This window comes from Neomonachus schauinslandi, chromosome 2, assembly GCF_002201575.2.
Source record: "Neomonachus schauinslandi chromosome 2, ASM220157v2, whole genome shotgun sequence".
Lineage (NCBI taxonomy): Eukaryota > Metazoa > Chordata > Mammalia > Carnivora > Phocidae > Neomonachus > Neomonachus schauinslandi.
The window spans coordinates 197,474,114-197,491,485 of record NC_058404.1 but is presented as its reverse complement, the minus strand read 5'-3'; the positions used below and the strand labels follow the sequence as shown (position 1 = coordinate 197,491,485).

At 45.5% G+C, this 17,372-nt stretch overlaps 1 protein-coding gene across 2 annotated transcripts in view; it reads left to right on the top strand.

Moving 5' to 3' along the window:
- Window positions 1–17,372, top strand: part of STX18 (syntaxin 18) — a 118,788-nt gene that overhangs the window by 58,764 nt on the left and 42,652 nt on the right. For both annotated transcript variants that reach the window (XM_021677694.1, XM_021677693.1), the window contains exon 2: window positions 14,119–14,186. In XM_021677694.1, the coding sequence (XP_021533369.1) occupies window positions 14,119–14,186 (68 nt within the window). The remainder of the gene's footprint in view (window positions 1–14,118; window positions 14,187–17,372) is intronic.

The window sequence follows — 17,372 nt, the reverse complement described above, 5'->3', positions numbered from 1 at the left end:
AATCTGCACACTCAGTCTCTGCACACGCAGTCTCTGCACACGCTCTATACCCGCAGCCTCTCTGCACACACTGCACACAATCTGCACACTCAGTCTCTGCACACGCTCTACACCCGCAGTCTCTCTGCATACACTGCACACAATGTGTACACTCAGTCTCTGCGCACGCAGTGTCTGCACACAGTCTCTCTGCACACACTGCACACAATCTGTACACAGTCTGTGCACCCCCTCTGCACAGTCTCTGGCCCAGACTGTGGGTTTTGGATGGGATCTGAAAAGCGGTGTGAAGCCATGTAAGACCCTTGGGTTGGAACTTCCTGTTCTCCTGGCCCTCCTCCGTCCCTCTCTCCTTCTTTATTACCTCCCATCTTACTGTGCCTGGCCCGTTCTGAGTCTGACATATTTGTCAAGGGAACAAATAAAAGAAAGGTTTCCAGGCACACAGAAAAGAAAGTAGTGATGATTAAGCAGCCTGGGCTCACGAAGCAGGGGCCATACCCACCCCCCAGCCTCATTTGTGTCGGGTTGCTAGGCAGATAGGTGCGGGGAAGATCTGCTTTCAGAAGGCAGTTAGCAAAGTCTCCACAATATTTTTGTGGATGAAACATTGTTTTAAATGGACTGAAGATTTGGACTGTTGGGGCATGTGTGGCTGGTTGAGCTGCTTGTCCACAGGGAGGGGACTAGAACTCCTTGCTTCTCTTTCAGCCCCATTTTTACCCCATTTTTTTAATTGATTATTTTTAGTTATAGATGTCTTTGATGGCAGATGATCAGAGTCTCAAATAACAGGAAATGGGGGAAAATAGGAATATAGTGAAGGCATAGATTATCAGCAGCAGTCATGGAAGAAATAATTATAGTTGATAAGAAGTAAGTCTCACTCGGTGACATGAAAGTGAGCATGCTCTTGGGTAGCATTAATAGAAGCCCAGAAGCTAGAACAAGAGGGTGATGTTTCTGCTTTTCTCTGCATTTCCTGCTGACACACAGAATATTGAGTCCATTCTGGGAACCACATTTGATTTTTGAGGCCCCTAAATTACAACATTCAGAGGAGATTAAAGAAGGCTTGAAGGGATTGAGAATGTTTAGTTTAGAGAAGAGAGAAGACTCACAGAGGGGTTGGGGTGGGGGACACAATAGCTGAACCCAATGCAGAATGGAAAAGAACTTTGCATGGTTCCAAGTGGGATGGGTGACCCGGAAGAGCCAGTGTCCAGACAGTGGACTCCCCACCATCAGACAAAGCAGGTAAGCGTCATCTAGGCCCTTTCTGGTCTTTGAGAATCCAGGAAGGGAGAGATTTACTTGCTTTATTCCCTATGTATCACGTGGCACGTGCAAGGCACGGAGAAAGGCCAGAGAGACCAGGAATGGACAGAGTTTGGAAATGGGAACATGCTAGCAATGCCAAATAAATGAATGCAGTTTGGGGAGCTGAAGAACAGGCATTAAAATGTTTAATTAGTGTGATCACGAAGACAAGGAGATGTAGAGAGAAAAGTTGAGGTCAGAAGAATGAGGAGGAAAAGGCTGGGAAGGTGATAGGCTTCTGCTGTTTCTTGAAGTTGAAGGAACCTAGACCTGTTTTAAAATGAAAGCTGCCCTGAGCTCCCTGCGTCACAAAGTGCTGTCTAGTGCTCTTTCAGGTTTTGAGATTACATCCTGAGCTCTTTGATTATCTCATTAACACGAAGAATCTAAGATTTTATTTTTTTAATTTCTAAATTTCTAAAAGGGATAGATGCTTAATATTAGAAGAAATACTTTTTCAGGTTGCTAATATGAGCCAGTAGGCCACCAAATTCATCCCAACAAATGTTAGTCATCCTTGTCTCCTAGTTTAACCATCCCAACTGTTTGCTACTCAAGACTGAAGCCACAATAGAAGGGTGGAAATAGAAACATCAATCTCTCTCCTTTTTTGTGCATACAGTTCTCATTCTCCCTCTCTCCATGTGTCTGTCTGTCTTTCTTTCTCAACACAGTCTGAATTCTGAAAACTGCAGTCCAGTAAGTTTGGTATTGGTTCTCATCAAAAATCCGGAACAGGTTATTTAGGTACTGATTACAGTTTTCTGTAGGTTATGGTCACCTGTGTCTTCTTTCTAATGAGGTTTCCAAACTGATGAATAGAGCACTTTATATATTGAACTAATGATAACATATGTTTACATATATGTTTATATTTACATATGTACATATGTATATACATATGTATACACATATATACGTATACATGTATACATATATATATCCAAATAAGATTTATAACATTCAACTAACAGGCACAGCGTGCCTCAAGGAAGGCTTCACGCAGAGAAAGTGGGAGTGAACCCACAGTGCCGTGTGTTAATACCTTCTTGGGCCCAGCATGTGAGTAGAAGACTGGCCGCTGAGAAAGAAGACACTGCAGGCAGAGAGAACAGTAGGTGCCAACGTGCAGAGGCAGCAAAGAGGAGGCCGCATGAGGGAAAGGCTCTGTGGGTCTAGAATGTGGGGTGGGTGCGGGAAGGGCCGGAGGGTGGACGGTGTTTCAGTTCCTTTGGCAGATGTTGAACAAGCTGAATGGACAGGCCTGGCTGCCCAGTTTAATTTGTGGGGTAGAAAAGAGGGAAGAGTCTGAAATGACCTGAGACTTTCTAACTGGAGGACTGGAGAGAGAGAAGCTCTTTCTCTTTGGGGGAACAGGAACAGGCAGCACTAAGTAAGCTGGGAGGGTTGAGTGTCAGTGGTTGGATCATTGACACTGGGGGCCGCATTGCTCTGGAGGCACCAGTGGGGCTCGCAGTGGAGGTTGGATGCGCTCACCTGGAACACAGGAGCGGGGCAGAGGCTGGGTGGACGGGTTCTGTAGAGGGTAAATGAAGCTGCGGATGGGAGTGTGTGCATGCTGAACCTAGTATGCTTCATGGGTTAGCAAAGGCAGAGGAGGCGGTGAATGAAGGTAAAGAAAGTTTGCCAGAGGTTTAAGAGGAGAACCTGGCGAGAGTGGGGTCCAGGAAGCAGAGAGAGGATGGAGCTTCAGGAGGGGGAGAGGGAGGGAGAGAGCATCAGGAGTTTGTGATTACTGGCAAGGGGTGGCCTGAGCCCCCGCCACGGCTGTCACCCCTCCAGTGCCCCGCGGTCATTGAACGGTGGCGGCGGAGGAGGGGGAGTGCTGGGAGGGGCTCAGCCCCCGACGCTCGCTTCCTAAACAGTTGCTGAAAGAAAGGAAGCAGGAAAGGAATGGGTTCACGTAGGCGGTCCCTTAGCAGACCGGCGGCTGTGGCCCAGAGCGCCAGTGGAATGTCTGTGGCCTTGCCAGGCTCTTTTGTGGGTGACTAGTCGGTGGGGAGCTTCTCTTGCTTGGGGACCCAGCGCAGACAGCCCCCGCTGTGAGGGCTGCAGGGTCGCCCTGCTCCAGAGGCGCCTTGGTTCTGAACTTTCAGCTGTAATTGGTATTGATGTATTTTCAATTATGACTGAAGGGAGTGGATTCAGGATTTAGTTAGTGGGCCTCCAAATGAAACTCGGGAACACAATCCTTGTGAAAAATCATTTTAGCTTATCAGTAGTTGGCAAACATTTATACAGCAGTGGTGGTTCTGGCTGCGCCTTTGGCTGCATACTAAACTGAACAGCGAGCTGTGTCCACTGATTGAATGAAAAAAATAATGATTTTGTGTTACAGGGAACCTTTTACAATATGCCAGAGGGACCTACTGGAGTCTCTTTAATCTTGAACAATGGTTGTTTCTTGCAGAGGCAAATTATGCAAATCGGTACTTAGTGTTTCATAATCAATCAGGTCTTTGTTGGAAGTGTTGTGAGTGCCAGCAGAACAGAATTCCTAGCATGGGAGTGGGGGCTGTGGGGGCGTGGCTTGCAAGTCAAACCACTGCTGTGACCAGCAAAGGACACTTGTGACCGCTTTGAACTCGCCCCACAGTTAAAAGGCAGTCATCCTTTGAGAAGAATCCCACCGTTTTGTACCGGGGTTTTTGTTTTACAGTTTATCTTGCTTTGGGTAATTTACAAAGCACCCGGGAAGGAGCAGCGCGCCAGGCTGGTCTGTGGGGGACACACGTAAACAGAGCTGGGCCTGCCGCCTGGGATGGCAGATGGCAGCCATGCGCCTGGAGCTCCCTTTGTGTCTGCCCTGCCTCGAGTGCAGGGTTTTCAAGTCGTCTTGGACTCCTCCAAGTGCACGTGTGTATTTTCAAACAATGTCGTTCCAGCTTCGGCCTGCGCAGAATAATTAACCTTTAATAATCCTTTGATTCTAGATCAAAAAACAAAGAACCAGGGAACTCTTAAAAGCCCTTGGGAAGAAAGGGTGATGTGTTTTAGAGTTCCTGTTACTACTCCAGCTGCAGTCCTCATGTTGCCATCTAGTGGATAACGTGAAGTATGAGCCGCCGGACTGTGCAGTTTTACCCCACTCTTCGTTTTTGAAAGGGGTAGAGAATCAATCTGGTTCGTAACACTGAATCATTATTGAGGAAAGGCTTTGGACCAGGCGTATGCCTGAGCAGCTTACTTCAGATAGACACGAAAATGTTTTACAACAAGATGCTAATGTCTCTGAAAGAGATCTTCCTGAAGGAGGGGGCCTCAACCTGGCCTAGAAGAGGCAGAGAAGACTTTTAGGAGGTGTCTCCCTTGAGCAGAGGAGTTGAGGCAGAAGACGGATTGGTTGGAGGTTGGGGGGCGCGGCGGCTTCGACTCCGGAGTTGTGCACAGGGAGAGGGACCCCCAGGCCCCAGGCTTAAATTGGGTCTGATTTGTCGGTATTGGGGAGTCAGTGCATACTTTTAGTCAGGAAGTATGTGGGAAGATTTGCCTTTTTTCACTTTTTGTCTGATTACAAAGACTATACATACTAATTGTAGGGAAAAAGGTACAAAAATGTATTAAGAAGAAAGCAAAATCTCCAAATCTCACCAGGCAGACAACCATCAATACTTGGATAGGCAATCTTTTAGGTTCCTGTCTGTGTGTGTACAACTTTAGGTGCCATTTCCCGTCTTTTCTGTAAATGGGTCATGCAGTGTGTGTTTTGGGCAAGCTTGGTTCCCACCTCCATCCCCCCAATAATACGCCTGTGGCCAAACCCACCATGTTAGCAGCTCAGATTCACCCAGGGTACCTTGCACGATCTCACGGGTGCACAGGCTGGGATGTTTTTGGTTTTGTTTGCTCCCTCCTAGTAAAACCTTTATGTGTAAGGACAGGTGATGTGAGAATCTTTTTTTTTCCCCCCTGTCAAATGCATCTGATTTAGAAACCACACTGCTTTTATGATAGATGGATTGTGGAGAATTTCAGTGTCTTGATTTGGGGAATGAGTCTTATTTAAATATAGCTACTTAACAGTGAACTCAATTTATGTCCAGAGAAAGAAAGGAATGAAGGAGTCAGATGAATACCTGTCGTTTTAGAATGCAGTTCGAATCACTTGTTGGGTGAAGTGTCAACTTCCTGACGAAGCCAGATCCTGGCTGATCCTGGAGTGTGGCTCTTAGCTTTTACTGTCCCATAGCTGTAGCCCGTGCCTTTAACTAGAACAACTCTGCTCAGCATTGGGTATTTTTGATCTCAAAGCATTCCATCTACACTCGTGGTAAAAGCAAGTCTCACAGATGTGCTGTGCTCAGCTGGGACAGCAGGGCCATCTTTGTGGGTGGACTTGCAGAGACTAGAAGCACACAGGCTCTTGGTTTGGGAGTCACAGTCTCCCATTTCTTTGGAACCATTTACACGGAATGTACACCTCCGTGTCTTCTCATCTGTGGACTGGGATCGTAATGGAACCTACCCCACAGGGTCGTGAGGAGTAAATGAGGTAGTGGGTGCAGAGCATTTACACTGGTGCCGGCCACGTAGTATGCACTCAATAAAAGCTGGCAGTTAGCTCCTGCTACTATTGGATTTCAAAATAATGTTTACCTCCCTCTCTTTGTAGCGAAGCCCAGGGAGATTAAGCAACTTGCTCAAAATTTCAGTTGGCAAAGGTTAAGAGTTTAGGGGAGCTTGTAAAAGCACCCTTTCTTCTCAGCCCAATTTTGGAACCACCTGAAAGAGAAATACAGGAGTCAGAACATGAAAAAGCCACATGGGGAACCTGGCTTTAGATTTGTAGCCAAATACGGGGGGAGCTTGGGTCAGAATATACCCTCTCTGCTGGCTGGCTGATGTGAACAGAGGGGAGGGTGAGACGGAGCTGAGCATGCTCATTCCTTTGTCCAAATCATAAACCAGTTAGTTAAGTTGCTCCCTCCCCCCTCTGAGGCCAGGAATATTGGTCCTGCTGAAGCCCCTGCATGTAAAGCCTAAGGAGTGGGGTCAGGGTCTCCCTCAGCAGTGGGTGGTGAAGCCGAGGTCAGAACCCAAGAATCTCTGCCCTCCCTGGATTTCTTACCCATTTCTCTCTTGCCCACCCTGCTCCGCCCAGATCCACGCAGCCTTTTGCCCTGAGTCAGCTCCTATGCCCGTACCCTGCCCGACCTGTAGGAGGCTGTAGGGGCGCTCAAACATGGGGAAGAAAAGCAGTCTGGGAAGTTGTCTTCATTGTTCCTTTAAGCCATGTTTTGTGGTAGTTTGATGATTGATACTCAGAACGAACTGGTCAGCATTGTACTGCCGGCTTTTCCTGACCGTCCTGTTTCATTGCTCATGTTTGTGGGCCTTCCGCTCCACACCTGGGTAGCTTTGCCAACGCCACGCCTGCCATGTTGCAAAACCCAAGGCACGGCAGCTGAACTGGGAGGAGAGGATGTGAACCAGTGGAAACATTCCCTTTAGATACATGAATATTCCTGCTTTAGCATATAGGTGACTTAAAATGAGCACTGTGTGTGGAAGCCTTTCTTGCAGATCTTTCTGTATCCACTGTAGTTAAAACATTTTTAAATTCAACATTGTACACACATACTCTCACATGAAACCCAGCTTATATTACTGTGAAGAAAAACCTCAAACTTCGGTAAGCTAAGTATTAGTAGTCCGACTAGTCTTTGACAGTATAATACAGGATGACTAAGTTCACCCTTTAGTCACACAGATCTGTGATCAATCCCGGTTCTGCCTCTTGCTAGCCTTGTAACCTTGCATGGGCCTCAGTTTCCACGTTTCTTAAATGGGACTGAGGTCATGTCTGATTCATCCAGTTGTCCTGGGTGGATAAATGACAGCACATGTCGACTGAGCAGTTTCCGCACGGCCTGACACACCCATGGCGGGTGCTCAGCAGAGGCAGTCACTGTTCGGTGTAAGCGAGTACGTAGTGCATTGCTGAATAGGAGAGAGGAAGACAGGATCAGCTTGACGTTGCTCACTCGGATACCTTTGTCCGTCGTCCCCTCTGTGAATATCGTACTGGATGGACTACAGTCGTGACCTGCCCGCCATCTGTGCTTCAGTTTGGAGGTTAGGAACTCAAGCCTGATACATAGAATGCCTGGGCTCCACCCAGACTTCACTCCATGTGTCCCTAAGCACGTTATTTATCCTGTCTCTGACTCCGTTTTCTCACCTGTAGAATAGGCGTGGTGGTGTTACCCGTGATCGCGCCTGGGAGAATCAGGTGAGTGAGTGCACACTCAGCTCCGGGAGTACCGCCTGGCTCACGGTCTCCGCTCAGTGAAGGTTTTGTTGTTTTTTGCTTTTTTGAAGGGGCATTGAACCTGGTAAATGGAACTTTAGGCAAAGATTGCAAGTACTGAGAAATGAAGTAGGTAGAGATTTTGCGTGGATTTTAGTTTTTGGTTCAAGTATGGATTATTACTAGTTTGGCAGCAGAAAATCTGTACTTCAAATGACTAAAAGTGTTAGGGGGGAAGCAAATGTTAAATGGGAGATTTTTTAAAAATAATGTTTTTATTAAGAGAGATTTCAAATATATACTGAAGTAGACAGAATGGCATAAGGAACCCCCATCTACACACGTGCCCCATCTTCAACATGTACCAACTCATGACCCATCCTGCTTCATCTGATACTCCCTCTCCCCCATATTGTTTTGAAGCAAATCCAAGGTATCATATTTGACTTGTAAATTTTTCAGTATACATCTCTAAAAGATAAGAATTTTAAAAACAAAAAAGTAAAAGTAATCCTAATGCTTGCTGTTACCATACCTAAGCAAAAAATCTTTATAATTTCTTAATATCAGTATTAAGGGGGAGTTTTTCTTTAACTGGTGAAATAACCGTACACAGCAGACATTAAAGTAACTTGAATGAAACTAGAAAATACCAGCATGTCCATTAATTTAATGGTTTTGAGGGAGCCCATGCTGGCTCAGCATATTTAGGGGTTACCAGCTCTGCCAGTAATACCACCTCTTTGGGCTTCGGTTTCTCTCCACCAAGAAAAATAACCTATTTCAACAGGGTTGATGTGAGAGTTAAACAAAATAACCTGCTTCAAGTGACTGGTACAGTGCAGATAGTAAATACATCATGCGTTCCTTTCTTCCTTTTCTCTTTTAGCTACAGTTCAATTCTTAAAGTACAGTTTATGTTAGAAATGAAGGACACTTCTCACATAATATGGCAGTGTAATCAGTCCACGGCTCATGGCCATAAAAACTCTCCCATGGTGGGCCGACTGTCAGTCAGATGGAAGATGATCAGCCTTTTGAGAGCAGATAATCTCTTGTGAAGTGTGTTAGGTTGCACGTCTTCAGTAGATTTTACGTTCTGAAAACACACCCCACTGACTTTCTAGGGGAATTATTTGCACAGATACCCAGCATGTTCATCTTCCTTTGTTTGTTCACAGTTGTTTCGGTGCAATCTTGTGATACCTCTGATACCTTTTTGATCCAGCTCGTACGTCAGGAGTTATCAGATCTTGAAGCCCTTTCTGTTGGTTTTTCAACCCCCACAGATTCTTTTTTTCCCCCTCCTTTCTTCATCCAACATTTATTCACTATTGGAGATGAATAGGGCATAGATCCTGACCTCAAGAAACTCAGCTGAAGTCTAGTGGGGGATCACAGGTAAATACTTCTAATGTTCTATGGAAAGTGCTAATGGGTATCTGTAAAATACTAAGGAAGGTGTTAGGGAAGGCTTCATGGAGGAGGTGACGTTTAGGTGGAACCTGGAAGGATGAACAGGGATTCTTCTGGTGGCATGGAGTTGGAATAAAGAAAGCAGGCAGAAGAAGAGCAGTCACAGAGGCACAGAGCTATGAAGATGGTGTGTCTTTCATCTGCCCGAGGCTGTGATGCGCCCCACAGCATGGCTCAGCCCCCAGAACACTCCCTGGTTTTAACCCCTGCATTTTGTCACCCACCGGTCCCACAGACTTTTCTAGTGACCTCTTGTTTCCTCCCGGGACCCTCTCCCTGCTCTCCTCCCCATGTCATTCAGTGATACCAAGACTAAGAAATCGACCCTAGTTTCAGATCTTTACGGGGCAATAAGACTTTCATTTTACTCTGATTTCCATGTCAGACTTAACACTGGAATGGCCTTTCTCCTTTTAAAAATAAGAGGCATTCTCTTTGGATACACACATACGAGTGGTTCTTTTAAAACGAGCACTATGTGTAGAAGCATTCAAAATGGAAAGCATACAAGTACTCAACCTCTAAAATTTTGAAAACATAAGGGCCATATCAGAATCATATGAAATACACTATCTTTGGCAGTTTATTCTCAAAAATAGGACTAAGCACAACAGTGAACAGATCAGAGCTTGGCCAAGAATCTTTACAAAGATGGTGGTGGTCGTGTGATTAAACTGTCAAATCGTTCATGATGAAGATAGCCCTATCATATAATGCTATTTGGGACTTAAGGGTGTCTATTTAGATAAATCAAAGACCTATTGAAATTTTTTTTCTTATTGATTTGTTGTGATTTTTGTATGTACGTATTTATTTTAGGAAGCTAATAGAATTTCAAGGCTGTCAAATACCTACAGAAATCTTACTGCTCATTTATGCATTTGAAATATTATTTGGTTCATTATCCTCACGTTAAGTATTGAGTTATACTGATATTGTTAAGTCAGTAATTAATACCTCTTAATTTACCAAGAATTCCATTTAATACTGAACAAGCTTCAGTTTGTTTTAATAAATTTATTTTATAGAAGTTTGCCATTACAGAACATGAGAAATTGGGATCGCATTTGTTATACTTGAAGTGAAACCTCTTCTAATTATGTTTTTTGAGATGCCTGTGGGGTCTTCTTGCCGCTGACACCCCGTTGTACCATTGTAACCTGGTAGACTACAGCCAGCTAGAGGTGCGGGTGGGGGTCAGTGGGGGGTGGGCGGTGGATCTAGCCTATGTGCTAGATTCCTTTGGACTTGTTAAAACTTTTTACGGAAAACTTTATGACTCCTACAAAAAAACCCCTGTTAACCTACTTTGAATGTTTGTGTGCCGCACCTCCCCCCTCCCCGCCATGCATATGTTGAAGCCCTAATTCCCAGTGTGATAGTGGGAGGAGGTGGGGCCGGTGGGAGGTGATCAGGTCATGAATGAGATTAATGACCTTATAAGAAGAGACACAGGAGAGGTGACACCTCTCCACCACGTGGGGGTGCAGCAAGAAGGCAGCTCTATGCAGACTGGGAGAAGGGTTCTTGCCACACCCTCGATCTCCTGGCACCTTGATCTGGGACTTCCCAGCCTCCAGAACTGTGAGACTGTGTTGTCCTGTAAGCCACCCAGCCTGTGGGATTGTGTCACAGCAGCTTACACTAAGACAAGGTGTATTAGTTTCTTCTTGCTGCTGTAACAAGTGACCATAAATCCAGTGGCTTAAAACAACAAAATTTATTATCTTATGGTCTTGTAGGCAGAAGTCCAAAATGGGGGGGCGCCTGGGTGGCTCAGTCGTTAAGCGTCTGCCTTCGGCTCAGGTCATGATCCCGGGGTCCTGGGATCGAGCCCCGCATCGGGCTCCCTGCTCGGCGGGCAGCCTGCTTCTCCCTCTCCCACTCCCCCTGCTTGTGTTCCCTCTCTCGCTGTGTCTCTCTCTGTCAAATAAATAAATAAAATCTTAAAAAAAAAAGAAGTCCAAAATGGGACTTCCTAGGCTGAAATCAAAGCGTTGGCAGGGCTGTGTTCTTTTCTGGGGAGACGGTAGGGGAGAATCCATTTTCCTGCCTTTCCCAACTTGTAGAGGCGGACTCCGTTCCTTGGCTCCTCCCCTCCATCTTCAAAGCAGGCAGCGTTGGGTTGAGTCCTTCTCCCATGGCATCACGCTGCCTCTGTCTTCTGCCTCCCTCTTCCACATTTAAGGGCCCTTGTGATTATGCAGGGCCTACCTACCTAGATAATCTCCCTATTTTAAGGTGGACTGATGAGCAACCTTAATTCCATCTGCTACGTTAATTCTCCTTTGCCCTGTCACGTAATATAGTCACAGGTCCCAGGGATTATGCGTTGCGAGGGTGGCATTACTCTGCCTACAACAGTCAATATAATCCTTTGGGGATTATTCAATAGCCACTGTTTATTCAACATGTAGTGAAAGTTCGTGAGGCTCTGCTTTTCTCCAAGAACAGGAAAGAGAAACGACCCTTTGCCTTCTAGGAGCTGGCCATCTGGTGAAGGGAAGTCAGTCTAAAACGAGTCATTGATGGCCTTCTTGAGGGAAGGGTGCTGAAATGCGTATATATGCCACATTCTGTGGGCGAGTGGGGTCTGGCTGTGCCTGGGAACACAGAGTAGGGAAGAAACGAGAGGAGGAGAAGTTTGCGAAGGAGGGAGGTTGGTAGGGTATTCCAGGAAAAGGGAGAACCATCTGGATGTGCGTGTTGGGAAGCCCTGGGACTTGGAGCCTGGAACCTGGTGGGGAGTGTGGAAGGTGAGGCCACACGGGACTCTTGGAGCTGGACTGTGAAGGGCCTTGAGTGCTTTATGGGAGTTTGGACTTGACCCCATTGTTTAGGCCCAGAGGTTGTGGTTGGCTGCCCTTTGGCAAATCAGCCGCAGAGCTGCTTCCTTTGGCTGCAGCATATTTTAAATCCAGAGTTCACCACTGCCAAATGTACTACAGCCATCCACTTCCCTTGCTTTACTCATGTGTGCTGTTTACCTGGCCCCTTGTAGGTAGGGGTTGGGGAAGGGGATAGAAACCATTGAAAGTTTAAAACAGGAGAGTAACGATCAAATTGTATATGTGGTGCGGTAAACACCTTGTTTGTACTTCTCTTAAATGTTCTCCCCACAGTCTTAAAAGTCAGATTTTATAATGCATTTGTATAAGGAAGGCAGCTATGTTGTACAGGAAAACATGCTGAACTTGAACTCAGACCGTCCTGAGATTACCTTTAAGCTCTGCCACGCGGTACATGTGTCACCTTGGATGAATCATTTAGCTTCTGTGAGGCTCACTTTCCCAGACTGGTTAATATTAGAGAGCACTTTTGTCTGTGCCCACAACAGGGCTGTGGGGGAGAGAACGAGGTCGTGCTAGTGAACGTACCTCACAGGGCCAGGGGTGTCAGGCAGACTCTCAACCCTTGTTTGTTACCTGGTAAATTAGTGAATGTTATGGCCGTTCTTCATTTTTAGTTTGAGTCCTGCTCTTCAAATGCCTGAAGGTACTTTTCTGAACCATATTTATTATTTATCTAGACTTTGTGGGAAATTTAACTGAACCCCTATTGACCTATCTGCAGCCAAACGCTGAATGTTTCCTTTGTGATAAATACTATCTTTGTATTTAGACATATACTCGTTCCACAGATACTCAGTGACTACCCTCTGTGCTCCGTGTTGTGCTTAGAACTGCGGGGAAGCAGCCCAGCCCCTGCTTACATGGTTCATAATCCCACTGATGGAGAAGCCAGAGGACGGGGCCATGTGTAACTTCGTGCCACGTGGGTGGTATGCAGAAGTGCTTTTAAGTTGAGAGCAAAGCGAAAATTAGCCTGAGTTGGCCTTGACAGAAAAACTTTCATGGAAAAGATGAAAGTTCAGCAGACCCTTCAAGGCTAGTGTTATGTATGTTTGGAATAAGTACAAAGGGCATTAGGAGGAAGCTAGTGTGAGCAGTGGTCAAAGGACAGAGCAGGCCACCAGCTTAGTTAATCATTCTTTCCTTCTGGAAACACTTTTGTCTTTGTCAACCATGGTTGTAGGTTTCTTCCTACCTCTTTTTATTTTATTTTACTTATTTTTTAATCCCTAGCTCCACATGCTGACACGTGGCAGGTGCTTTAGGGTAGGATTTTATGATACTAGATACCAGCCATCACAAATAGAGTCCTTTATACCTTTGTGTCATTTTTGTTCATCTGGGGAAGTAGGCCATCGGGAAGATGGAGGTTTGCTGTGTTGGGTGGGATCCAACGTTGCCCCTGAAGCTTTTAACTCTGCTGCTCTGTGGAGCCCTTTCTATAAACTTGATTTCTCCAGCCTTAGCATCCATCCCCAGGACACTCAGAAAAAGGAGTATTTGTCTATAAAATTTTAGATATAAGACACATAAGGAAAGGAATTGGCCTTCATTGAGCACATGCGGATAGTTACTAGACATGCATTATCTCATTTAATCTTGAAGTTCCTTAGAGATCATCCCTTCCTAACATCTTGGATTATATCACAACTCTTATAGGAAGAGGGAACGGTCAATGAGAGACCAAGGCCCAGGAATGTGGGTGACTTTGGGGAAGTTAACCAACAAGTTAGTGATGACAGATGATCCCTGAAAAACATGGGTTTGGATTGTGTGGGCCCACTTATATGTGGATTTTATTTTGATAAATGCAGTACAGTCCTATAAATGGATTTTCCCTTCCTTATGATTTTCTTAGTAACATTTTTTTTTTCTCTAGCTTGCTTTATTATGAGAATACAGTATATGATATATATACAAAGTATGTGCTAACCGACTTCTGGTCAACAGGCTACTAATAGTTAAGTTTTTGGGGAGTCAAAAGTTATATAAGGATTTTCAACTATCGGGGTGTTGGTGCCCCTCAACCCCTCATTGTTCAAGGCTCAACTATATATGAGAATCCAAAACCAAAGTTGTCCAGTTTGTAGCTTCAAAATTTGTCTACAACCTGCATTCCGTCCTCTATTAATTTAAAATTTATTGCAGGTGAGTGTAATGTATCTATCCATATAACTCTTTGCTTTCTTTTGATTCTAGATTTCACACATTGGCAAACTGAGAGATTTTCTTCTGGAACACAGGAAAGATTATATTAATGCTTATAGGTAAGTGCATATTTTTTACCGTGGCTTTGGTGACTGAATTCTTCCCCACATCTGTATTTCTATTGAGCCTCTTATCCTTACTTTTTACTTACTAACTCAGAGTTGTCTTGGGGAGGATCAGTTTGGAGGTGGTATATGCAGAGCAGGCAGGAGGAGCTCCTGTATCCACGGTAGGCTCTGCTAGCCCGCATGCTCTTGGGGTCACGATATCCCCACAGTGTGATCTTCTCTGCTGATGCTCCCACGTGTTTGTATCTCTGTATGTACCATAGACGTTATGAAACACGTAGACACGAATGAGACACCGGTGTCTCAGTACGTGCTTATTGAACAAAGGATGGAACGGTGCAAGTCATGTAAACACGCACGATAAGAACTCTTGCATCTAGAGAGGGTTTGGTTAGGTTGCTTTTTCAAAAGAGAAAAGCATTTTGATTGAGACTTCCAAAATGGGTTCTGGAATAGACTCCAGCTCTCAGCAGATGCAGGAGCATTACAGAGCAGATACTTGTCCCCTGTGCTTCCCTGCGCTTTTGCACCTGGTAATGGTGTGGCCCGTCTACCATAGGACTGCACTTCCAGTGTCCTGTGTGAATTAACGAGAAGGTTCTGTGGGACATATGAAATGTCATCCTCGGCAACTTTATACTTCTAAGTGTATTTCATTGTATAATTTTGGAATGTAGTGAATTACTCTTAGTGCATAGTAAAGAAGACCTTATTTTTAAGTTCTCAGTTAAAGTGATAGCTCAACACTAGATGGCAGTGTGAATTTCATTTCCAAAGTTGTACATGGATATCAAGTACTAATTTCATAGTCCATAAAAATGGAAGCTGTAGTCATTTTGGGAAGCTTAACAAAACTTGCATAAACCTCGCTGTCCAGCTCCTTTTTCTGGAGTACCTGACAACTTAGGTTACATAAGTTTTTGTAGAGGCCTTTCATGGAAATCCATTATTCACTTCCCTTTGCCTTGAAAAGGCATCTAACAAGGCGAATGTTTTAAATGTTGGTTTAGTACAGGCCACCCCACTCCCTTATTGGCCTTGTGAACCTGAGAAAGTCAAGCTGTAAAACCCAATGTCGTCTCTGAACCAGGGGTCAACAAATGACCACCTGGAGGCCAAGTCCACCCTGCTGCCTGTTTTTGTACAGCCTGTGAACTAAGAATAGTTTTTAAACAGCTGGGGGAAAAGAACAAGATTACACTACATATGAAAATTAAATGAAATTCACATTTGAGTGTCCCTGAATAAAGTTTATGGGAACACCACCAAGCCCGTTCATTTACGTGTTATCTTTGGCTGCTTTTGCACTACGGCAGCAGAATTAAATGACTGTGACAGACGACATCGCCTGCAAAGTCGGATGTATTTACTATCTGGCCCTTTTCAAAAAAAGCTTGTGGAGTCCTGCTCTAAGCAGAGGGGCTGATAATCCCTCCCTGGCTAGTTGAGAGATTCACATAAGACGGTATCATTGAAATGCAACGCATTTCCTTGCATTTATAAGATTATTGTATAAGGGTGCTGTTCTGGAACTTTGCAGTAGTTTTAAACTTGTGATTAGAATAGCGATATTAAGGCATTTATTTCTCCTCAGCTCCCACACACTGTGTGTCCGTGTTTGCAGACCACTCCGAATCCACTCCCTGATGTCACCTAGGATAGCCGGCCGCTGGCCAGGGCTTCCTCTTTCCCAGCTACCGGCAGCGGATGCTCAGACTGACTCCTGGGATCTCCGGGGGCCGGTCCTGCTCTGCCTCTTACTGGTTTTGTGGCTTGAGCATCAGATAGAACGCTAGTTCCTGAGGTTTTCTTAGTCTTGAGGAATCCATCACCTTATTATGGAAGCTCAGTCTTTTACTCCTTTTCCCAGTGGCAGCTGTTCATTGCTAACTCATGCATTCTGTGTTCCACTCCTGCCTCTGTTATGGTCCTTTTGACAGAGCAGGGGCTTGGGTGGGGGCGGTCAGTGACACTTAAGTTCAGCCCCACTTCTGCCAGGTATTAGTCATGTGAGTGTCTAGAGCTCACGTCCCATCTCGTCCTTGTTTTCTTTTCTCAATGTGGATGATGCTCTTCTGAGGATTAGAAGAGATGTGTGCAAGTTCCTGACACAGAGAAGTCCCTTGGTGAAGGGTAACTGGACTGGAACCCCATGTGACCTATGTTGAAGTTATAGGGGTGGGCAGTTAGAAAAGAACACACCTCTTCTTCCTGCCAGAGAGAGGTGGGAGGGAGGGAGGGAGGAAGGGAGAGAGTTGGGATGCAGGGGTCAGGTCAACATGATGGAGATGGACGAGTGATCAGCTTGATCATTGGTGAAATCTAGGGTGGCAGGCAGAGCTTAGGTCTGAGAGTGGGTGGCCTTATTGAAGGCTCTGGAATTAGACAGACTCACTCAGCCGTTCCTGCCACTGAACAGTCACAGTCCCTGGAGCACAGAGATCGGGAGCAGCCCCCTTTCTGGCATATGAGAGAGAGGACAGCAGGGCTTCTGCTGTCTATAAGCAAGCAGATCCCAAAGAGGAGAGAGCAAGGAGCCATGGCTAGGTGCATGTGCATGTCCCTGTCTGTGCCTGGTTCCTTCGGCCAGCTTACCGACCAGAGAAGTCCCCCTTCTCCCCTGCCAGGAGGTGAGGAAGGCACTTGGGGTCACACCAGGGTAGCTGATTCATGCAGAAACATTAGGACTAGGGAGCAGGCATCTCCTCAGTGACCTGTGTTCTCTCCAGATGGAGAAGGGCTGCCCTTCTTGGTTCCCATCAGGTTCCCCTCCAGCCGGTGGTGGATGGTCTGCAACCTGCCTGTTTACTGCTCCTGCTTCCCAGTGCAGTGTGCTGGCCTTGGCCGGGAACATTCTGGATGGAGTATGAGCATGGAATTGAAAGAAAAATTGCCTTCAGACCCATAAAGCTATGTTAGTTTGACATAATTAGGAAGCTGTAATTTTTTCCATAATGTAGAGCTCAGACTTTATTGACCCATTTAATTTTTTTTAGTAATGACATTTTACTAGAGCAGAACAGCATGCAACGGAGGTAGCCTCTGGCTGGATCTCTTGAATGATTTTAATTAAAAATAATGTCTCCCCTTCTGGTGGATGTACCTTTTCTGCAATGTCTTGGCAACAAAACAGTACCAGTTGGGGGAAAACTTCTTTGGTTTCTGTTTTTACTAATA